Raw genomic sequence first — 23841 nt, forward strand, 5'->3', positions numbered from 1 at the left:
ATGAGTATTTAGGCTGATTCACATTGCAGTCAGCTTGTGGTATTCCCATTTATGCCTATCCAGGTTCAGAGAATTGGTCATAATTTTAGTTTTCAATAAAAGATTAAGATGCTTGTCTCTGATCTTTTCTCTCTGGTGTATTATCACCTCAGGCCCTGCCCTTAGCATTTTGCAAAGGACAGTGCAATATATTTCCTTTTTCTGGTAAGAGGATCTATACTTACACAACTCGAATGTTAATAATAAAGATGTAAAGTATATACATTCTCTTTATAACTCTTACATTTTCTTTGCTAGCTTACAGACATTTTTGTTGGATGGAAACTTTCTCCAGACCCTTCCTGCTGAGTTGGAGAACATGCATCAGCTTAGTTATCTTGGTCTTTCTTTCAATGAATTCACTGACCTTCCAGAGGTGCTGCAGAAGCTGACAGCTGTGGAGAAGCTCTGTATGTCTGGGAACTGCGTGGAGACGCTTCGGCTACAGGCGTTAAGAAAAATGCCTCACATTAAGCATGTGGATCTAAGGTAACCACTTTAAAGAACTCTATCCCGTGTGAGCGGTTGGCTTGTGTCTGGGATGTCGGTTGTAGCCCTTCTGGTGGCACGTTTGAGCGGTTGGCTTGTGTCTGGGACGTTGGTCGTAGCCCTTATGGTGGCATTCTTCCGTCTAGACAAGCAAGCCGGTTAGTTGCAATTAGGACCCACTTTTCTGTTTTCCGCCAGAGGGAACCCTGAAACTTCTTATATTTTTTTTTCCCCCTCATCAATGAGTGACCATCTGTCTCAAAGGTCTTAGTTGATTTTGCAGGTTTGAGCCCAGTTTTAATTAGTAGCGCCATCAAGTCAGAGAAAGCTATTTATGGTGAATGAAAATCATGTTCCTGAGAGCCAGGTGGATTTTGCTCTCCCTTATCCCTCCCTTTCTGTGGCTTGAGGCACTTGATATCATTGAGCTCCTCTCCTTTCTTTTTTTTTTCCCCTTCCTTGGCTTCCTTAATATAATATATTCATTAAATTTGTTATTAAATTTGTTTAATTTCCTCTCTCTCCATCCAGATGGCTCTTCCCTTAGTTTACTGTTCTTTATAAAAATGTAACCCTCATCATCTTTTGTTAGGCCTGAGTTTGGCTAGAACCTCCCCTCTCACCCCTTTGCAAGAGCAGGGGACCTGCATTTTTTTTTTGGGGGGGAACCTGCATTTTGAATTCTGATCACACTAAACTCCAACTGAAAACACCCACACATCCTCGCTTACATCATAGATGTATTTTTGTATGTACTTTACATGTGGATGGGCTTTAAGTTCCTGCAAAGCAGCATATTGGGTTTAAGGCTTAATATTAACTTGCCCAATTTGATATTTTTCAATGAAAGTAACTTCCCCATTGGAGCTAAAGCTCCAATAACTTTGGCCACCTGATGTGAAGAGCTGATTCATTGGAAAAGACCCTGATGTTGGGAAAGATTGAGGGCAAGAGGAGAAGGGGGTGACAGAGGATGAGATGGTCAGATGCCTCATTGACTCAATGGACAGGAATTTGAGCAAACTCCGGGAGATGGTGATAGACAGGGAGGCCTGGCATGCTGCAGTCCATGGGGTCGCAGAGAGTTGGACACAATTTAGTGACTGAACAACAGACTTCCCCATTAGCCAGGGAGTGGTGAGCACGTTAAATCTTAGGTGAGATATTTAATATTTCTGTGCAGCTGTATTCTCATCTCTAGATTACAGTTAATAACAACGTAATTCATAGAGTTTGGGAAGGAAGAGAGTAAATGCCTCTCCCTCAGCAAACGTTCCATGTTGTTCTCATTACCTGGTGAGAACTCTTCTGCTCATGAACCCTTCTCTGCTGTCATTCTTGGCATCTTTTCCCCTCTTTGGACTTTCTTTCCTTATTTTTCTGCCTACTTTCCACCAGACCTTCCCTCAAGCCTGTCAGAGTTCATCAGTACAAAGTAGCAGCATTGCCTTTTGCTCCACTTTCATCTCCATTCTTCCAGTGTGGCCCAAGGAACCCATTCATTCCAGTCCCACAGAGAAGTGGTTTGCTTTATCTTTCCTCAGACTGAAAGAGTAAAGGCTGTCACACCTGGGGATGTGTTAGCAATTTGCAGACATACAATTCTTAGTTCAGGGAGACCAAATGGTAACAATTTATCTGACTGAGAACTTTTTGAAGGGTGACAGGATAGGGAGCTGAACACATTGTATTCTTAACTTTCTTTCTGAATTTGTTAACCTTATTTGCCTCTGAGTGGTGGCTCAGTGGCAAAAGAATCTGCCTTCAGTGCAGGAGAGGCAGGAGATGTGGGTTCGATCCCTGGGTTGGAAAGATCCCCTGGAGGAAGAAATGGCAACCCACTCCAGTATTCTTCCCTGGGAAAGTCCATGGACAGGGGAGCTTGGCGGGCTGCAGTCCACGGGGTCACCAGGAGTCAGACACGACTGCAGTGACGGGGTCACCAGGAGTCAGACGCGACTGCAGTGACTGAGCACCCACAGCACACACAGTTGGGTTTAGAAAACCTTCGTATTCAAGAATTTGAGCTCTTTTTAAATCAGAAGCCACCCAGAGATGTAACAATGGTCATATTGCTCTCTGGTAACAAGCATGAGAGAGGATTTGTAAGTTACCTCATGTTAGAGAAGACATCATTTTCCTTGATATGAATTAGCTTCCAAACCAGATCAATCTGTTTGGAAGCAGCTGTTCTTATTAAGAGTTTTGTAAATTCTTCAGATTTCTAGTTCAAACTGGGTCTTTTTAAAAATATGAGATCAGTTACAGGATATTTAGAAATCAGAATAGACTTTCATACACTGTAAATGTTGAATGATCGTGAGTAACTGCTTCCCTCCAGACTGCTGAGCTGAGAAGATAGAAGTCTGGTCAGATTTGCTTGTGATTCTGCCTTAATATTTTATGTTGAAGCCAGTGGGGTGACTTAAGAGGGGTCTCACTCAGTCCCTGTGAGCCGAGGGCTGATTCTAGTGATTGCATTTCTGATCCTTCAGGTGGAAACAGTACATCAAGTTAAAAGTAATCAGTTTTCTTTTAATCTTACTCTTTTTCTCACATTGACGTATTTAAGACTGATACTGTTTTTTCTATGGTGTAGTGAATATTCTCGCCTCTTCTCCAAACTCTGGATGTTATGTTTCTCTCCTTGATCACTCCTCTCTCTGTTCTCTGCCTTGAGGGTTGGTCGCCTGTGCTCACTGGACCCCATCGTTACCTACCGTCTCCATGGTAAACACTCTTCATCTTGCTCGAACCCTTCTTTCTCATCTTAGGATCAATTCCACTTCAGCTGCCAGCAGGATAATTTTGCCTTGCTTTCATCTTTTGACACACTTAACCAAATTACATGTGAAACAGAGTTTAATTTTTTTTAATGTATTTTTAAATTGGAGTATAATTGCTTTACGATGTTGTGTTAGTTTCTGCTGCGAATCAGCTGTATGTATGCGTGTGTTCCCTCCCTCTTCAGCCTCCTTCCCACCGCCCCCTGCCCCACCCTTCCCCCAGGCCGTCACAGAGCACTGCGCAGAGCTCCCTGGGCTATCAGCAGTCTCCCAGCTGCGCGCGGCGGTTACTAGCTGCGCATTTTACACGTGACAGTGCTCATGTCAGTGCTGCTTAGTTTATCCCACCTTCTACTTCCTGTCTCTGTGTCCGCAAGTCTGTTTATACATCTGTGTCTCTGTTCCTGCCCTGCAAATAGATTCATTAGTACCATTTTCCTAGATTCCATATATATAAGTTAATATACAGTGTTTGTTTTTCTGACTTCACTCTGTATGACAAAGTCTAGGTTCATCCACATCACTATAAATGACTACTTTCTCTCTTTATTCAGCAAGTTCTTTCCCATGGATCCCTATTTTTGCCGATAGCACCACTTCATTGGTTCAGTTCAGTCACTCAGTCGTGTCCGACTCTGTGCAACTCCATGGACTGCAGCACGCCAGGCTTCCCTGTCCATCACCAACTCCCAGAGCTTACTCAAACTCATGTCTATCGAGTCGGTGATGCCATCCAACCATCTCATCCTCTGTTGTCCCCTTCTCGTCCTGCCCTCAATCTTTCCCAGCATCAGGATCTTTTCTAATGAGTCAGCTCTTCGAATCAGGTGGCCAAAGTATTGGAGTTTCAGCTTTAGTATCAGTCCTATAGGACTGATTTCCTTTAGGATTGACTGGTCTGATCTTGTAGTCTAAGAGACGCTCAAGAAAATTCTCCAACACCACAGTTCAAAATTATCAATTCTTTGGCGCTCAGCTTTCTTTATCCAGCGCTCACATCCATACATGACTACTGGAAAAGCCATAGCTTTGACTAGACAAACGTTTGGCAGCAAAGTAATATCTGCTTTTTAATATGCTGTCTAGTTTTGTCATAGTTTTTCTTCCAAGGAGCAAACATCTTTTAATTTCATGGCCGCGGTCACCACCTACAGTGATTTTAGAGCCCAAGAAAGTAAAGTCTCTCACTGTTTCCATTGTTTCCCCATCTGTATCCCTTGAAATAGTGGGACTGGATGCCATGATCTTCATTTTTTCAATGTTGAGTTTTAAGCCAGCTTCTTCACCCTCCTCTTTCACTTTCACTGCTTTGTCCACAAAGGTCCGTCTGGTCAAGGCTATGGTTTTTCCAATAGTCATGTATGGATGTGAGAGTTGGACTATAAACAAAGCTGAGCACCGAAGAACTGATGCTTTTGAACTGTGGTGTTGGAGAAGATGGAGAAGGCAATGGCACCCCACTCCAGTACTCTTGCCTGGAAAATCCCATGGACGGAGGAGCATGGAAGGCTGCAGTCCATGGGGTCACTGAGGGTCAGACACGGCTGAGCGACTTCACTTTCATTTTTCACTTTCGTGCATTGGAGAAGGAAATGGCAACCTACTCCAGTGTTCTTGCCTGGAGAATCCCAGGGATGGGGGAGCCTGGTGAACTGCCATCTGTGGGGTCACACAGAGTTGGACACGACTGAAGTGACTTAGCAGCAGTTGGAGAAGACTCTTGAGAGTCCCTTGAACTGCAAGGAGATCCAACCAGTCCATCCTAAAGGAGATCAGTCCTGGGTGTTCACTGGAAGGACTGATGTTGAAGCAGAAACTCCAATACTTTGGCCACCTGATGTGAAGAGCTGACTCATTTGAAAAGACCCTGATATTGGGAAAGATTGAAGGCAGAAGGAGAAGGGGACAACAGAGGATGAGACAGTTGGATGGCATCACCGACTCAATGGACATGAGTTTGGGTAAATTCTGGGAGTTGGTGATGGACAGGGAGGCCTAGTGTGCTGCAGTCCACGGGGTCGCAAAGAGTTGGACACAACTGAGCAACTGAACTGAACTTTCACTTTCATCAAGAGACTCTTTAATTCTTCTTCACTTTCTGCCATAAGGGTGGTGTCGTCTACATATCTGAGGTTACTGATATTTCTCCCAGCAATCTTGATTCCAGCTTTCACTTCATCCAGCCTGGCATTTCACATGATGTACTTTGCATATAAGTTAAATAAGCAAGGTGACAATATACAGCCTTGAGGTATTCCCTTCCCAATTTGGAACCAGTCTGTTGTTCTATGTCCAGTTCTAACTGTTGCTTCCTGACCTGCATACAGATTTCTCGAGAGGCAGGTAAGGTGGTCTGGTATTCCCATCTCTTTCAGAATTTTCCAGTTTGTTGTGATCCACAGAGTCAAAGTCTTTAGCATAGTCAATGAAGCAGAAGTAGATGTTTTTCTGGAACTCTCTTGCTTTTTCTATAATCCAGCAGATGTTTTCAATTTGATCTTTGGTTCCTCTGCCTTTTCTAAATCCAGCTTGAACATCTGGGAATTCTCCACTCATTGTTGAAGCCTGGCTTGGAGAATTTCAAGACGCTATTTTGCTAGTGTCTGAGATGAGTGCAGTTGTGCGGTAGTGGGAGCATTCTTTGGCATTGCCTTTCTTTGGGATTGGAATGAAAAGTGACCTTTTCCAGTCCTGTGGCCCCTGCTGAGTTTTCCAGCTCCACTGGTTATCCAGACACAAGATTTGTGACTGTGTTTTCTAGTGTGCCTCCCAGATGCTGTCAGTTCGTCTTGGGCACCAGTCTCACTCTCTGGCCCTTACTTTTTCTTCTCACTGCTGCTCTTGCCTCCTCTCTGCGCTGTCTGCTACCATTGTACAGCCTCTCATAGGCTCACTCAGAACCTTAGTTCTCTAACTCAAGATACTTAGGCTCTCATTTCTGGTTTCAGGCCCCTAGCCTGTGCATCCCTTGAGGATGGGGCTCTAAGTCTGGTTCTGTCCAGAGTGCGGTCCTCCAGCATGTGCTAGCAAACCAACTGTTTGCAACTTGTTTTAAACAAAGAGATCCATATAGTAATTGATACTTAATATCTTGGAAACATTCACCATTGCCACAATATTCACGTAGACCCACGTAAGCAGACGCACCTCGTAAAGGGAGCAGATTAGGTTGGGTGTTGGCGAACTCGACGTGGTGCGCCGCAGTGTCCTAGTGTGTGCCTGTCCTTTTGTGAGCGATCAGAGCTTGGGAAAATAGGTCCTTCCTCCTAGGTAACTAGAGGAGCACTACTCTCATTTATACAGCCTTAGTCTCTGTAGTGAAAAGGGGTTAGTCGCTCAGCTGTGTCCAAGTCTTTGCCACCCCATGGACTGTAGCCCACCAGGCTCCTCTGTCCATGGGATTCTCCAGGCAGGAAGACTGGAGGAGGTTGCCATGCCCTTCTGCAGGACATTTTCCAGACGCAGGGGTCGGACCTGGGCCTCCTGCACAGCAGGCAGACTCTTTGCCGTCTGAGCTGCCAGGGAAGCGTGTGTCTGTGAACCCGCAGTGTTGGCACACAGCAGGCCCAGTGCTTGATAAATGGTGAGGACCTGCCCAGCTCGTGTCCGTGTTCTCACTCCTCTCACTCGGTGTGCGCTCCTGAGGGGCCCCTGCGCACACACGTGAACCTCAGCCCGAGAGTCCGAAGGCCATTCAGCTCCTCCTCATGGACTCCTTGCTTCTCCCATTTATGTCCAATGAATTCTGACTGCTCTTGGGGTTCAGATGAGATCCTTCCTCTCCCATAGCATCTTTTTTTGACCATTCTGTATGTTTTATACATCATTTATGACATTGGTCAGTCTTCCCTGGTAGCTCCATCAGTAAAGAATCTGCCTGCCAATGCAGGAGACACAGGAGACACGGGTTTAATCCCTGGGTGGGGATGGTCCCCTGGAGAAAGAAATGACAACCCACTGCAGTATTTCTGCCTGGGAAATCCCATGGACAGAAGAGCCTGGTGGGCTACAGTCCATGGGGTCACGAAAGAGTTGGACATGACTTATCGACTAAACCACCACCATGACACTGATCACAGACTTGGATCCTCTTGGCTTCATATTTTAAAGCATGTGTGGTTTGAATTACCAAATCTGTCGGCACGCCCCTTATCTTATTCGTCTCTTACTGACACACAGCCTGGGGTCGTGGTTGTCCCGTCTCCGTGGCCCCTCTCATGTGCATAATACTGGCACATGCGTCCCCCTCATTGCTCAGCGCCGTGTGGGACAAGGAAGGTGTCAGCCCCAGTGTCCAGGTTAGAATGAGACTTCCTGGAGGCTTAGGTGATGGCTCAAGGTCATATGTGTAAAGTGTTCATCAGCAGACTGGAACTAGAACATTTTCTCACTGCGGACCTACACACAATAAATGCTCAATGAGTATTGATGAAATAAATAAAATGCCTCTGTTAACTGAGGAGATTATTGGAAAGGAGTTTTCACAACATTTTGCCTCTTTGAAAGCTCATCTGAAGTAGTCATATTATTTTGTGAGCCTGAAACCTTTTGATATTTGCGTCCTGATAAGACTTGACAATTTAAAGTGAATAGTGGCAATGACCTCCCTGTCATTGTAAATTTTATTTTGTCTCATTAAGTCCGCTATGTATTTGTGTTGGTGTTAATACAGTGCAGGGTTGGGGGTGGGCTGAGATTAGTGCATCATGAAGGTGATTTAAAGCATAGACTCGGGAGAACACAGGACAGTTTTCAGTTCCTGTCGTCTCTTGTATCCAAAAGGAGATTTGGGTTTAGATGAAAGAACTGACTTATTGGAAAAGACCCTGATGCTGGGAAAGATTGAAGGCAGATGGAGAAGGGGACGACAGAGGATGAGATGGTTGGATGGCATCACTGACTCGATGGACATGAGTTTGAGTGAGCTCTGGGAGTTGGTGATGGACAGGGAGGCCTGTGTGTTGCAGTCCATGGGGTCACAAAGAGTTGGACATGACTGAGTGACTACACTAAAGTGGTTCTGTGTACATATTCTAGTAATCTAGTGAGCATTTGGAGATAGGCCAATCACTGAGTTGAAGCCCGTTTTTTAATCTTACAACCTGGAACAGAAAAGAGAAGGAGCAAAAAAAATAATTTTAAATCCCGGGGACATTTGAAGAAGCCACATGCTGTCCTTGTGGCTGGACAGATCCTAGCTCTTGCTGTCTTGTCCCTCATCCTTGTGTTCCAATGGCTTTATGATACTGCTATTAGAAGTTTAGTTCAGTTCTCTCATTTTATTTTTTTTAGATTTATTTTTTAAATTTAAAAAAATTAGTTACTCTCATTTTATTTTTTCCAAGGGCTGGAAACCACTGCAGAGAATACTTGACTTTTTTCTAAGTTCCTTCTCTCATATTAGTGCTCTTGTAACCAAGTGCATGATCTCAGCACTCTGTTGGCTTTGTAAGGAGAAGTAGGAGGTTCTGCTGTTTGTTTGTACAGGAGCTGGGCGTAGCCTAGCAAACTAGGACTGGAGAGTTCATCTGTTTTTCTCCACTTTGAAGCTAGATGTGTTTTTGCATTGATTCCTAGTCCCCTTACCACTAGCTTATCTCCCTGGCGCCTTGTCCATGGCAGTGTTAGTCCGTGAGCTCACCAGTGTTTATGACCCAGGCTCTGCCAGGTTTTCCTTGCGCCCTGAACGCGTTGGGCCCCATCGCGATCCTTTGTTCTGTGAGTTCACAGTGAGTCCTACATGCCAAATATCAGTATTTCCTGCGCTTTGCTTTTTCAAGCAGTATTTTAAAGATGGAGATGGTTTTGGTAATTAATCCTTGGTCTGGAACCAGCTATGGAAATTCAGATAGGCTCACACACCTGTTTCTGGTGCATAGGTGGTCCCCATTCTTTTTTTTTTTGTTTCCCCAAGCTCACCTGTTAGCTTGTCCTTTATGGCTGCTCATCTACCTGCTCACTTATCCCCTCTCCTTCCTTCAATACCCAGTGTAGCTGCGTGTGCTTAGCAGGGTTTCCTGGGTTTTGTTTCTTGTATTCTTTCAACCAGATTCTTAGAAATAAATGTTTAAATGATTTTCCCCCCTTGAAATGAATTAAGATAAAAATCAATATGCATGATTCTCTTCCAGTCTATTAATGGTCTAAATTGCATTTCAGAATATAGTTTCAAAGTTAAGACCTCATGGAGTTGTAGCTGGAAGTAGCCAGGGGACCTAGCTAGTGAAGGGAGAGCAGACTCCGAGAGTAGAGAGGTCAGGGAGCGTGGGCAGTGAGGCTCGAGGCCTTCCTGGTGCTCACATCAGGGGTGGCTTGTGTTGACAGCACTGCCTTTGACTGTAGTTTCTGTTTATGTCCTTTTTCTCTCAAGACTGAACGTAATTAGGAACCTAATAGCGGACGGAGTGGACTTTCTCCCTCACGTCACTCAGCTCGATCTGCGAGACAACAAGCTTGAGGGTCTGGATGCTGTGGTTTTCACCAACCTTGAAGTTTTACACTGTGAAAGGAATCAGCTGGTGACGTTAAACGCCTGTGGCTGCTTCCTCAAAGCTCTCTATGCCTCTTCTAACGGTACGTGACGGAGCCCACATCAGAGCTCCTTACTTGGTTCCCAGATTCATTCAGCGCACCATCTTCCTCCTGGCTTTGACTCTTCTTTCCTCGTTTAGTAAAATAGGAGCCAACTTTTGCTAAGGTGGAAATCATGAAAGAGTGCTGTTTGGTATTTAAAGCAATCAAAAGGAAGGGCTTATAGTTCCTGACTTGTTTTTCTCATATTGTGACATTTAAATAAGTTATTCCCACTGGTGATTGGCTCTTCAGCTTGAAGAGCAGATGTGGGGGTGGGGGCGGGCGATGGGAAGTGAACTGTTTATTGGGCCACTTGTGAAGATAGTGAATCTGGAGAGTGAAAGTGGAAGGTAGGTCTATTATGGATGCCATACAAGGCCTCAGATTTCCTGCTCCACCAACAGAGGACCTCACCGCAAGAGAAACCTACATTATATACCACAGGGCCATCCCAAAGCAAGAGCTTTATTCATTTAATAAGGTTGCCTCCTTAGACTTCGGAGATCATGGCAGTTCTTAAAAAAGAAAAGGTCATATGGGCACATGTTTGGTGAGGTGAATGAAGATTTCTATCCCTTCCCGTCAGACAGCTGCATGGAAGCGAGTATTTACTACTGCACGCTGAACAGACGTTTATCAAGCGCTTGTCTTCTGTGTCGTGCAGCGCAGGAGTACTAAAGGAGAGGAGTTCTTTCTTTCCTTTTTCTTTTTTTGGTTTTAATGAATTTACTGTCATTTCAGTGGAGAAATAAACCAAACCTCAGATTACTGCAAGTCACCAAAGGGTTATAGGATTTGGCTAGTCTGGAGACATGAAATAGGTGTTGAAGAGGAAAGAATCTGAATGTGGTTCATTTGGTAGATGAGCAGAAGGGAATTCTGCTCTCATAGGTTCCTGCTGGGAAGTGTTAAGATGTACTTATGGGATGCATGGCCTGGAGTCAGATGGTGAAACTTTGAAGCTGATACAGTAAGCTGTAGAGATCCAGTGGAAATTTTTAGTGGAAGAGGCAAGTGATGAAAATGAAGCTGTAAGACTGTTAATGTGAAAGCAGAGTCCAGAGCACCCAGATGGGACAAGAGTAGGGTAATCCACCTTTCCACCAATCCAGGTCATTGCAGTGGTTTCCTGTGAGTTAGTAGGGATTTGCAGTTGGGACTACAGATGTCGATGTAGGACATCTGCTCAGAGGTGGTACCTGAAACGATGGAAGTAAGGTAACCAGAGAAGAGACCTGGTACCAAAAGTAGACTTCCAGAACCATCACAGTTAGCTGGGGCCACATTAGGAAGCCAAGAAAAGCTGAGCCGCTGAAACACTTGGTCAGTGTTTAGAGAAAGCAGAAGGGCATCTCGAGACTACTGCATCTGAGAAGCAGAGCCCTTGCTGTCACTTTGCATACAGTTTTGAGGAAGGCTTCCAGATTTCAGTAGAGGGAGTCCTTTCTGATCCTCAGGAGTGCTATTCCAGTGAATAGCACAGAGTGAAAAAGGCACAAGCCAGGACGCATTTGATTATATGCAAGGAACCCTGAATGTTTAAAAAAAGCAATGATATTCATACAGTTAATCTTCCAGATAAAATTTAGGCTGTATAAAAGAGGAGTGTCACAGCGAGTAGATGGGGAGAGGTAGGAAAGCAGAGTGAGTGATTTATTTCAGTGTCTGACTAAGACCTTGTGACTGAATTAGAAGGTCTGTGTACTTCCCTGTGGTTTAGAAACAAATGGATATATTGTGCTTCCCAGCCTAAACAAACAATGGAGAATGAAGCACAGGAACGATTCTACACATGAAAAGAGTCTCTGTGTCACTTGAATGGTGATGTGTTTGGTTTTGTTTTTTTCCTGCTTCCTAGAGCTTGTCCAGCTTGACGTTTGCCCAGTTCCGAATTATCTGTCCTACATGGATGTCTCAAGGTAAGAAGCCAATTCCTGGAGCACTCTAGGGTCTGTGTGAAAATTATCTAGATAATTCTGTCTAAACCTGAGCATAAGAACTTTTTATATAAAATAGGTAACTAATGAGAACCTCCTGTACAGCACAGGGAACTCTACTCAGCACTCTGTGGTGACCTTCATAGGAAGGAAATCCAAAACAGAGGGGATACGTGTATACAAATAGCTGATTCACCTTGCTGCACAGTGGAAAGAACCTGTAAAGCCCACAGCACATTGTGGAACAGCTACAGCTGTGTGAGTCGCCCAGGTGCCTCCGACTCCTGCGGCCCCACGGACTGTAGCCCACCAGGCTCCTCTGTCATGGGGATTCTCCAGGGATGGCCATTCCCTTCTCCTGGGGATCTTCCTGACCCAGGGATCAGGTCTTCAGCTTTGCAGGCAGCTTCTTTACTGTCTGAGCCACCAGGGAAGCCCTGCTTCTATATCTTAAAACAACTATGCTCCAATAAAAATTAATTTTGAAAAAAGAATTTTTTATATATCTTAAAGATAAACAATGCAAATTAATATCCAGTAGTGTTGAATACTTACCCTCCGAAAATGCATGGGGCTGTCAGTCTGTGTAAGTTGCAGCACAGGAGTCGTAGTGTCACGTGGACACCGATGTGAACACCGGGTTTGCACTTGAAAGATGAGTCAGTTGAGGGTTGTATGGCTGGAAGGCCCAGTACTTCTGTAATTGTATCAGCTGTATTTTCATGTTTTTCCCTGAAATGATGTTAAGTTCATTAAAAATATATTTTGTGCTCTGTCTCTTTTATTTTCCCCCCCTTTTTGTACATATCTCCTTACTGCTGCTCCTGCTGTTTAGTGGCTAAGTCGTGCCCAACTCTGTGACCCCCATGGACTGTAGCCCACCAGGCTCTTCTCTCTGCCCGTGGGATTCCCCAGGCAAGAATACTGGAGTGGGTGGCCATTTCCTTCTCCAGGGATCTTCCCGCCCCGGGGCTTGAACCCGTGTCTCCTGCTTTGGCAGGCAGGTTCTTTACCACTGCGCCCCCAGGGAAGCCCCAACTCTCCTACTTGGAGCCCTTAAACAGTGGTGACTGGCACTGCCAGAGTGGGGTTTCCGTACAGGCTGCTCACTCTTCTCAGCTCACTTGTGCACAAGCTCACCTCCTCACCTTGTATGCAAATTCACTACTGCCGTGTGTCATATCTACTTGGGTTTCCACAAATATTGTAGTAGACTTTTTCCTGAAGGCCTGAAGCATGTATTGGAGCAAATTAGACTTTCATAATCTCCACACACTAAATTGAAACTCACTTTTAACGTAATTCCAAACATAATAATCCAAACTTTGCTGAATGACCACAGTACATAGGAGTATGTGGCCTCTCAGTGTGACAGGTAACTCATTTCAGTGCATAAAATCTGGTATAGCTGCTGTGTAATTTGCCAGATGCAGAATTTAGTCATAAAAGTATACAAACCTAGATATTTTAATAATATCCTCAATCATACTATGTAAGAACATGTCAGAATTTAGCTGATGTGAGAATGATTGCAATTACAGCTTTGAATTTATAAAATCCTTTATGAGTGATTCTTCATACACTTCCTAGTAAATTCATGTCAGTTTTCTGTTTAATGAACTTGTAAGTCTGACGCTACTCAAGTTCTTCTTATGTTATCAGCCTTGAGCAGTGTTATCTCCAGCGCTGAAACACGAGCGCAGGACTGGGGTCTGCACGTACGGGTGCATGGAAATGTCTTGCATAGATTTACTCTAGGGAATTAGCCGTAGAGTGAACCTAGTTTTCTTTTATTTAAAAGATGTAATTGCTAATTGGTTCCCATTGAAGCCCTCAAGTGAAACTGAATCGGAAACTTGTGTTGTGCTAGTCTCTGAATTCTGTCCTTAAATGCTGTTCACCTTTTTTTTTTTTTTTAATAAGAAAAATTCTCATGTTCAGAGCCTGTTCTGTAACATGCTCTGCCTAATCCACCTCCCAAACTGTAGGACTTTTTCTCTTAGAAAACCCTCTGCGTCTGACCCCTCACATAGCTCTGGGTATTTCGCCCTCCTCTCTGTGAGTATGTTTTCCAAAGGAACTGAACTCTTACTCGTTATGGTGTTTACTAGGTTCTTAGAGTGCCTCAGGGTCAAAGTTCCTGGCTCTTTTATCACTTAGAGTAGTTTTGTTATTTAGTGTTTGCTTATGCTGAAGGGTACTTTCACTTGCCTACCTTAATGAGATGTTTTAGAGGTAGACGTGCGCGCGCGCGTGTGTGTGTGTGTGTGTGTGTGTGAGAAAGAGAGAGTGTGCGCTTAGTCACTCAGTCGTGTCCGACTCTCTGCAACCCCATGGACTGTGGTCTGCCAGGCTCCTCCATTCATGGAGTTCTCCAGGCGAGAACCCTGGAGTGGGCTGCCACGCCCTCCTCGACTGCTACACAATAAAGTAATTCAGTGTGTCAGTCGGTAGACCTTCAAAGCCAGAGCAACATGTACCTATACAAACACTAAATGAAAAATAATGCCTTGTTTTCTATATTTTAATTGAGAAGTTGATATAATAGCAAAAAATTTTATTCTACTAAAATCCTTGTTCCAAGCCTCATACTTTTCACAGACTTGTTCATCTGTTTTTAAAGAATGTTTACATACTGATTTAGATTTTTTTGTGCCTAGTCATTTCACATATTTTAAAAAGAAGATAAAAAGCTAACCATCCATGACTAAGGAGACATTCAAATGCAGTAATAGATTTATCAAAAAAGTGGTCAATCATTAACAGTTAACATTACCATTGGTTTAGTTTCTTGTTCCAGGACTCGTGGCTGCTGTCCAGTGCGTAAGTGGCTGTTTCGGCCGCTGAGCCCGAGTCTCAGGGTCGGTGTGCGTTTTCATCGCCACCGTTGCTGTTTCCACGTCGCTGAGCCCGAGTCTCAGGGTCGGCGTGCGTTTTCATCGCCACCGTTTCTTGCCTTGTCGGTGGCAGTGGTCTCAGGGTGCCTTCTGAGGCCCTGGGGAAACTTCATATTAATGGTAAAAATGCAGATTGGAAAACAAAGCTATTATGCCATTTGACTTTTTAACTGCAGGTGTGTAAATATGTGTTTATTGGTTTTCCAATGGAAGACATCTTCTCCCTAAACTTACATGGGTTTATAGACATTTTGGGACAGTAACTCTGAAAACCAGACTTTTTTAGACTTTGGAGATAATACAAATGACGTTACTGTGTTCTTTCCTGCTTTTTCTTTATTTCTTATTCCTTATCACATCCTGCTTCAGGTTAAAGTAACTGCACATATCTTCTTGATTTATATTCACTGTAATTGAGTATTTCCTTTGAAGTTTTATTTGTTGTATGTAATTATTTTGACTTGTGAACCATGTTTTGAGCCACATTCCAACCAAAGAAGAAACTGTATATTCTTACATTTAGGAACTGTTTAGAAAACGTACCTGAGTGGGTCTGTGAAAGCCGAAAGCTAGAAGTTTTGGATATTGGCCATAATCAAATATGTGAACTTCCTGCACGGTGAGTATTAAGCACAGATTAAGTTAGAGAATCTCAAATAAGATGAACAATGGAAAAAATTGCTGGTTCAGTGTTTAATTTGTTATTATGAACCCCTGAAAGAGTTTCCTTTCAAACCTTATTTCGCATCTCTTACCTCTCGTGGGACCGTTAAGAAGTAGTATTTCGTCATGTAGTGACAGGTTGACTGAAGCTTTGACTGCTAGCCAGACGTGGCAAAGCTGTGTGGAGGCTGACGCTCGGTGGGACTTCTCAAATAAGCCAAAGAAATGTCCAGAGACTCTGCAGATGATACGGCTGGTTCACCTCGGTAATCTTAATCCTTTCTCAAATAAGCCAAAGAAATGTCCAGAGACTCCGCAGATGATACGACTGGTTCACCTCGGTAATCTTAGTCCTTTAAGACTCTTTACTTTCTGTCTATTGTCTCAACGTGTCTGTCTTCTCATAGAAGAAATCTGAGAAGAATTTAATTTAAAAACTAAATTTCCATTTTTAATTCCTGGAAAGCTGTTACTTTTACTTTGTTTCTCAGCCTTATATTATACCTGGAAGTTCAGTCCATTTGAAAATGCTGAGTTTTATGCTCAGTGAGCTTAGGTGAGCCAGCGCAGAGCCCGTCACCATTATCAAAAGGACTTTGGATGGCAGTGTGTGTGTGTGTGTGTGTGTGTGTGTGTGTGTATGGGACGTGGAGAGAGAGACCCTTTTAGAAGACAGCAAAAACGACAAAAGGTGACTACTGACGAGGAAAAGTAATTTGTTAAAAACAAGTCTTTTCCTGTTGTCTTTCCATCTGCTTCTCTCTGCCCCGCTCTGGCCTCCCTGATTGAGACGCGCAGCCTGTTGGGGTTTGAGGCCCCTATGTCACCGCAGACTGTGACAAACATGTAAATACACCAGCAGTCATGTGGATACAGGATAACTGATCTCTTACCCAGTTTGCCTGACTTAATTAATCTTTGATTTGCTCTGCACTAGTACAGGATTTGGGGGATCTAAACAAATGCTTATTCAAAGCAAATCCAGATGCTCTATTGCTGTAAACTGTAAGCAGCGTGTGCTTTTGTGTGTGTTTAACACAGGGGACAGTAACAGTACATATTGCTTGCTCATTTAATAGTGGTGTTTAGTTGCAAACTTTGTATCAGCCCTGTCGTTGATCTAATATCCAGGCCAAGACCGCGATTCATTAGAAACTGACTGCATTCAAGCTTTGTTTGTCTAAGTGATGTGTGTGAAAGGGTTTGACAAAACAGAAATTAATGTTTAGAACCAGAGATGGATTGAAAAGAAAAGAAGCTATTGACTCTTCATCCAAAAGAATCAAACAGATTCTGCCATTAGCATGCACATTTATTCTGTAGTCGACAAATCTATTTTCTTACATGGAAAATGAAGAGAAAGATTGTGTTACCTTCCTTCAGCTATCCTTCTATTTAAGGGTAAAGTGTGTATGTGTATGTGTGTCTGTGTGTGTGTGAGAGAGAGACAGATAATCCCGTCCTCTGTGGACCAAATCCAGAGTTACCGTTAGAGTGAGCGTCCCAGAGGCCGGCCCTGCGGTAACTGGCCGAAGACCATCCTGGACGCCTTGTCTTGTCTTCCAGCCTCTAAACCTGCAGAGGCAGGCGTGTCCTTAACTGTGGCCCCCGGTGTCACCAAATAACAGGTTGGTAGCATCTTTGTGAGCAAAGATTCTCATTTTGATAAAGTGAATAAAGTTATGGCTGTAAATTAGAGTGACTGTAAGAACGTTTGAGTGAGTGAGGTCAAGATGATGGAAAGCAGGAGGCAGCTGAGGAAGTCTCGTTCTTCGATGTCGGTGTGAGTGAGCTCTCACTTCAAGTGACCCGACGTGAATCACAGCCTCGCTTCCCCAAGTCCCCAGGCTTCTGTGTTTAATGCAGGACGCGCTTTATTCTCTACAACTGTTGCTATCTCGAGTGATCATAAAGCAGATTTCGCTTTGATGAACACAAACTCATCATTTATTGCAGTTTTGATAACCCATTGAAGAAACTGTCACGCTTCCCAACAGCTCGTTTAAGGCTCAGAAGAAAATGCTGCAGTGAGCCCTTCTGTTCTCTTTAGAAGGGAGTCTGCTTTGGTCCAGGATGAAATCAATGAGAAAATAAAAGTAATCAGATTCAAGGAAGTAAAGAAAGGAACGAATAATTACTGTGAAATGCAGCTGAGGAAAATGTAGCGTTTTTTTCAGTGGGCATTGGTAAAAGTTTATTTGGACAAAAGCACCCTCATTGAATGTTGGTCCTGTAGGTGAAAATTGCTCAGCTGTGTTTCTTCAGAGTCTTTTGTGGGCAGAAGCGCCTGTGCTCCGGGCGGCCCTGGGCGCAGACCTTGAGTGGGAGCGGGTGGCCTCCCAGTCTCCTCGTGAGGCTGACAAGATGAGGCCGCTGCCTTCAGCGTCTTCGTGAAGCTCATTTTTCCTTTTCACAGAGTAGAGCTGCTTTGTTAAATAGTCCTTTTCATAGTTTTTCCCACCCTCTTTTTTTTTGAAGTATGGAAAGCATTGAAATATGAACAGCTCAAACTTTGAGCTTATCTTAAAATGAATTTGCAATTGCTCTGGCGCATTTAGGTTTCTTGGCGAGGTGATTTTCAGTCTTCTCCTGCTGTGTTCGTTTTTAAGCCTTCACCCCAGGTGAGCCCTCAGTAAGCCGCCTTCTCTCTCTGCCCCTGTTCACACAGCCTGTTTTGCAACAGTAGTCTCCGGAAACTGCTGGCAGGACACAACCGGATGGCCAGGCTTCCTGAGAGTCTGGAAAGGACCTCCGTGGAGGTCTTGGATGTGCAACACAACCAGCTCCTGGAGCTGCCGCCCAGCCTCCTGATGAAGGCCGACAGGTAAAGCTGTGGGTTTGCTCTGCTTGTTCACTGACTTGTGAAATGCCTCTTTGTTAGCAGGCTTGTCTCAGCTGTGTTAGTCACTCAGTCATGTCCAACGCTTTGCGACCCCATGACCTGCAGCCCACCAGGCTCCTCTATCCATGGAATTTTCTAGGCAAGAATACTGGAGTGGGTTGCCATTGCCTTCTCCAGGGGATCTTCCTGGGTCGAACCTGGGTCTCCTGCATTGCAGGCAGATTCTTTAGCATCTGAGCCACCAGGGAAGCCCAGCCTTGTCTTAGGTGATCTCAGGCCATCTCAAGTGAAATTTGTGACTATCTGAGGCTTCCCTGGTGGCTCAGACGGAAAAGAATCCGCCTGCAAGGCAGGAGACCCTGTTTTGATCCCTGGGTTGGGAAGATCCCCTGGATAAGGGAATGGCTATCCACTCCTTATGACTATCTGTCTGCATTTGTGAAGAAAATGGTATTGCCAGCCACTTCCCTCACCATTTTGCGGAGATAGAGGCAGGAATATCTTAGAGAATCTTCCTCAATTTTGATTCCTTAAGTACGGTGATCCGTGCATAAACAAGGCTGTGCTGGGGGCGGGGTGTGATAGCAGGATGAGAAGTTTGCCCCCTGGTCAAAACCCTGCAGGTCACTCGCACTTAAAGGAATCATCTCAGGAGTCTCCCTTCTTGTCTCCACATATTTAGGACTTTGGGCAACAGAGATATTTTCCAGAGTTTTTACTTTCTCTTTTTTTTAAATTGTTCTCATCTTTACCACAGTTTCCCCTCACATTTGAACTATTTTCTTTTTGGACCGAGTTTTTCTAAATTACTTGTTCACTAAGTATTAAAAGACGTTGTTTTGATCCGAGGAGGAAGTTAGTTTAAACATTAAGTGAAAACTCTTTTCTGTGAGGAGTTACCATGGGCAGAACTTTCTTTCAGGAAAGCTGTAAGTAGCTGTGCATGTTAAATTACTTTGGAACATCTTGTTTGCTTCAGAGCCCTTATGCATGAAACCGAAACGCCCCACAGCCTGGTGGCCTAAACTGTGCTGGTCTCTGCGGATATTTGTTTTAGTGAGTGGCCGTAACTTCAGCAACAAGATGAAGGATCTGACTTTTACTATGCCTCATGATAAAGACAAAAGTTAAATTTAGTTTTGTGCTTCCCTAAGAGAAAGACATCATGATGGATCTTTTTGCTTTAAAAAATATTTCAGGATGTGTGGTTTTTTTGCTTTGATTTTGTGGGTGAAATAGCAATTGAAGAACTCTGGCTCTCCTGAACTGAATTAGATAACGGTCCCCAAGCCCTCAGGGCTCACCCTGCCATCGTACTTATCACACACACACTATGTTTAATTTCTTGCTTGCTTGTCTAGCCCCACTCACAGATTACAAATGCTTAGGTCGTTTCCGTCACTTATTGTTTGATCACTGAGTTCTGTCCGATTCTCTGTGACCCCATGGACTGTAGCTCGCCAGGCTCCTCTGTCCATGGGATTTCCCAGCAAGAATACTGGAGTGGGTTCCCATTTCCTTCTCCAGAGAATCTTCCCAGACCAGGGTTCAAACCCATGTCTCCTGCATGGGCAGGTGGGTTCTTTCCCACTGAGCCCCCAGGGAAGCCCTTCCATGTCTTGACTTGTTAAATAGTGCTGCTGTGAGCTGGGATGTGTGTATCTTTTTGAACTAGAGTTTTCTGCAAATGTGTACCCAGAAGCTGGACTGCATGGTCACTCTGTCTTTAGTTTTCAGGGAACCTCCATTCTGTGCCCAGAAGCTGGACTGCATGGTCACTCTGCCTTTAGTTTTTAGGGAACCTCCATTCTATGCCCAGAAGCTGGATTGCATGGTCACTCTGCCTTTAGTTTTTAGGGAACCTCCATTCTATGCACAGAAGCTGGACTGCATGGTCACTCTGTCTCTAGTTTTTAGGGAACCTCCATTCTATGCCCAGAAGCTGGACCGCATGGTCACCCTGTCTCTAGTTTTTTAGAGAACGTCCATTCTATGCCCAGAAGCTGGACTGCATGGTCACTCTGTCTCTAGTTTTTAGGGAACCTCCATTCTATGCCCAGAAGCTGGACTGCATGGTCACTCTGTCTCTAGTTTTTAGGGAACCTCCATTCTATGCGCAGAAGCTGGACTGCATGGTCACTCTGTCTTTAGTTTTTAGGGAACCTCCATTCTGCTCCATAGTGGCTGCCCTGGTTCATGTTCCCACCAGCGGTGTAGGAGCCTTTTTAAGATGTTCAGTAAATATTTGTTTAATGAAAGAGAGAAAATTTAAAGAATTTTAAATACTACCCTTGATCTTGGATTTGCATTTTTTTTATTGATCCTCTTTTTTAAAAGAAATCTTTTTATCCAGATGTGACTTCTGATAATAAATGTGTACAGCTCTTAAGCATACTGCTCCGTGAGCTTTTACGTACATTTATACCCCACAACCATCACCCAGATAGAAACAGAGAACATTTCCTTCATTCTTTTCCTTCTGTTTTCCTCACTGAAAAATTTATTCTCTGTACTTAATGTAAGTTACAATGAATTCCTACTGGAACAGTTATTGAGAAATAATGCTATTGTGAGGAAACGGGATTGCCCCTTTGTAATGGCTGGTGCTGTGTCATTGCCCTGACAGAGAGACAGCGTTTCAAGATCCTTTAAAGAATTGTTCTTGCTTTTGCATTCACATGAAAAGACAGCACACAGCCTAGCAGGAGCTCTAGTCTTGTTTTCTTACTGTTATGAATATAGGATGAGGTTTCTTCCCCTGCGGAGAATTCTGTGTCCTGTTGTAACCTTGTTTTCTTTCCTGAGGCTAGCTAGGCAAAATCTGGGCGCAGTTCTGTAATGGGAGTCTACTTGTTCTCTTGGGGGATCTACGCTGAATTGGTAGAAAAAAAAATAAGTAGATGCATTTGGGTTTTAGGAGTCTTTGAGATAAAACTGAACTCTGGGTCTTGTAAGGTCGTGGCTCGCAGAGAAGGTAAATAGAGCTGGAACTGTCCAGTAGATAGTAATCACTCTTGTTCATTTCTGAGGATTTAATTCTAAAGGGACACTTGTATACGCGTTGCATTCTGAGGCGTCGGTAAGCAGTCTCTGAGTCTCCCAGGTTCCAGGCGCATCTGACGGCATGTGTCTGAGGGTGTGCGTACAGTGGTCCAGGAGACGCTGCGTCCGTGTTCAGATGTGTCACATGAGGAGCTTGTTCAGATGAGGCCGTCCTGCGACCCCTGGGGTCGGGAACTGCTGCGCTGACTGTTGCCTCGTGGCCCTCCGCCAGTCCCCCATGTTACCTAGGCTGTACAGTCCCAAATGGACAGGGCTGCCTGTATGAGCTGGAATATTTCTAGTCACACAGTGTGAAAACCTCAGGACCCGAGTTGAGCCTCTGAAGGAGGACCCTTCTACCCAGGGAGGCAGAGGAAGCCGAGCCTGCAAGTGAGAACTAAAGGCGTTTGGGCAGAAACGCCCTTGGCCGAATGCACAGGCCTGTCCAGGGCCAGCTTTGTTTTGAAAAGCAGGGCTGTCTTGGGGGACGTAGGCAGCCTCCGCGGGTCTTGAGAGGACGGCAGGCCGTGTTCAATGCGGCTCTGGCCCCGGAGTGCTCTGGAGTAACAGGCCGAGGCGACTGGGAAGGGCAGGCGTCCTGCTTCTCTCCTGTGAGAGAAAAGCAAGCGACCCACAGGGGCTGAAGTGAGAAGCGTTCCAGAAGGCACACTGCCCTCGTTTTCCAAGAATGCAAGAGCTGCATCTCTGGTTTGAGTCTCTGGGGCAGACTGGGTTATGAAAAGGGTGGGTGAAGTCGATGAGGTCTTTTTTGAACGACGTTCTTGTATTTTCTCTGGGGCAGACTGGGTTATGAAAAGGGTGGGTGAAGTCGATGAGGTCTTTTTTGAATGACGTTCTTGTATTATCTCACTCGTTGGAAGACAAGAAAAACAGAACTTAAAAATTGAAATATGGTTGACTTATAATATTATATTAGCTTAAGGTGTACAAGGGCATAGTGATTCAATTGATGTTTATAGGTGACGTGCTATACGAAGTTATGATAAAAATACTGATTTTATTCCCTCTGTTGTACCATACTATTTACTGCCTCTTAAAGGGTTAGTACTTTTTTCTACTTATCCCATTTCCAAAACCTAAGTAATTGAGGTTTTATCTACCTACTTTAAGAGTTTTTAATTGAGATTAATTAAGATTTTACGTTGAGGCATAATTTACATTCAAGAAAATGTAGGGATAGAGTATATTTGGCTTGATTAGTCTGAGGGGAAGGAATAAACTACTACCGACATTGTTGGGAGTAGGTCAACCTAAAGACATGAAGCTTAAAATATTAAAAGAGGGCTTTTTAGGAGACAATCGTCACAAGCCCCTTCAGGTGGTTTCAGCTGTGATTTAATTTACTTGGTTCAGGATGGCCGGTGTCTTACTGACCTTGTCGGTTTATGTCACCGGTTTGGGTGCTGCAGGAAATTGAAAAATGACTAATCCTCAAGGTACTTACAGCCTAATGCCAAGTTTAAAATAGCTGCACAATAAACTAATAAAACATGGGGTTAGAGGGAAAAGAAGAATGTAAATGATAGGGTTGGTTTTCATTTAGGCTCCTGGTATGCAGAGCAGCTTTCTGTTGTATAATACAGAGCTTTGTATTTGGCAGATGGCTCCAGGCAGCGATGAAACTGCTTCAGTTCTCCTTCTATTCAGTTTGCTTCATAGTACAAATCTTTAAAAATATATGTAGATGCTCACTTTTTCTTTCTTCTTTTTTTCTGGTAATAAATTATTGTTACCAGTTCTGTGGTTATGTAACTGAGGAAAAGGCCTGAATATATAAGTCTTTGTGTCAGACTTTATTTTTGGGGCTCCAAAATCACTGCAGATGGTGACTGCAGCCATGAAATTAAAAGACGCTTACTCCTTGGAAGGAAAGTTATGACCAACCTAGACAGCATATGAAAAAACAGAGACATTACTTTGCCATCAAAGGTCCGTCTAGTCAAGGCTATGGTTTTTCCAGTGGTCATGTATGGATGTGAGAGTTGGACTGTGAAGAAAGCTGAGTGCCGAAGAATTGATGTTTTTGAACTGTGGTGTTGGAGAAGACTCTTGAGAGTCCCTTGGACTGCAAGGAGATGCAACCAGTCCATTCTGAAGGAGATCAGCCCTGGGATTTCTTTGGAAGGACTGATGCTAAAGCTGAAACTCCAGTACTTTGGCCACCTCATGCGAAGAGTTGACTCATTGGAAAAGACTCTGATGCTGGGAGGGATTGGGGGCAGGAGGAGAAGGGGACGACAGAGGATGAGATGGCTAGATGGTATCACTGACTCGATGGATGTGAGTCTGAGTGAACTCCGAGAGTTGGTGATGGACAGGGAGGCCTGGCGTGCTGTGATTCATGGGGTCGCAAAGAGTCGGACACGACTGAGCAACTGAACTGAACTGAACTGAAGTTAGAAATGGTTTAGTTTGTTCTCTAAATAGAACTTGTGCTTGGAAGCTTCATGAGAGGTCAGAAAAACATGTGTTATTGGAGAGAGCAAAAGGTTGAACTCTCTTTCTAGGGAGATTTCTTTAGATCTGAACCTGGCTGCTAAAATGCAGTATCA

General features: G+C 44.2%; 1 protein-coding gene across 4 annotated transcripts in view; it reads left to right on the forward strand.

The window, feature by feature from the left end:
- The window catches only part of PHLPP1 (PH domain and leucine rich repeat protein phosphatase 1), a 219374-nt gene that overhangs the window by 157328 nt on the left and 38205 nt on the right, over positions 1 to 23841 (forward strand). The window contains exons 6-10 of one of the 4 annotated variants that reach the window (XM_061400373.1): positions 298 to 528; positions 9685 to 9887; positions 11746 to 11806; positions 15245 to 15340; positions 18053 to 18208. In XM_061400373.1, coding sequence (XP_061256357.1) covers positions 298 to 528; positions 9685 to 9887; positions 11746 to 11806; positions 15245 to 15340; positions 18053 to 18208 — 747 coding nt within the window. The remainder of the gene's footprint in view (positions 1 to 297; positions 529 to 9684; positions 9888 to 11745; positions 11807 to 15244; positions 15341 to 18052; positions 18209 to 23841) is intronic. The other 3 variants (XM_061400374.1, XM_061400375.1, XM_061400376.1) reach the window with 3 other exon arrangements.

The sequence above is a fragment of the Bos javanicus genome, chromosome 24 (assembly GCF_032452875.1).
Source record: "Bos javanicus breed banteng chromosome 24, ARS-OSU_banteng_1.0, whole genome shotgun sequence".
NCBI classification, from domain to species: domain Eukaryota; kingdom Metazoa; phylum Chordata; class Mammalia; order Artiodactyla; family Bovidae; genus Bos; species Bos javanicus.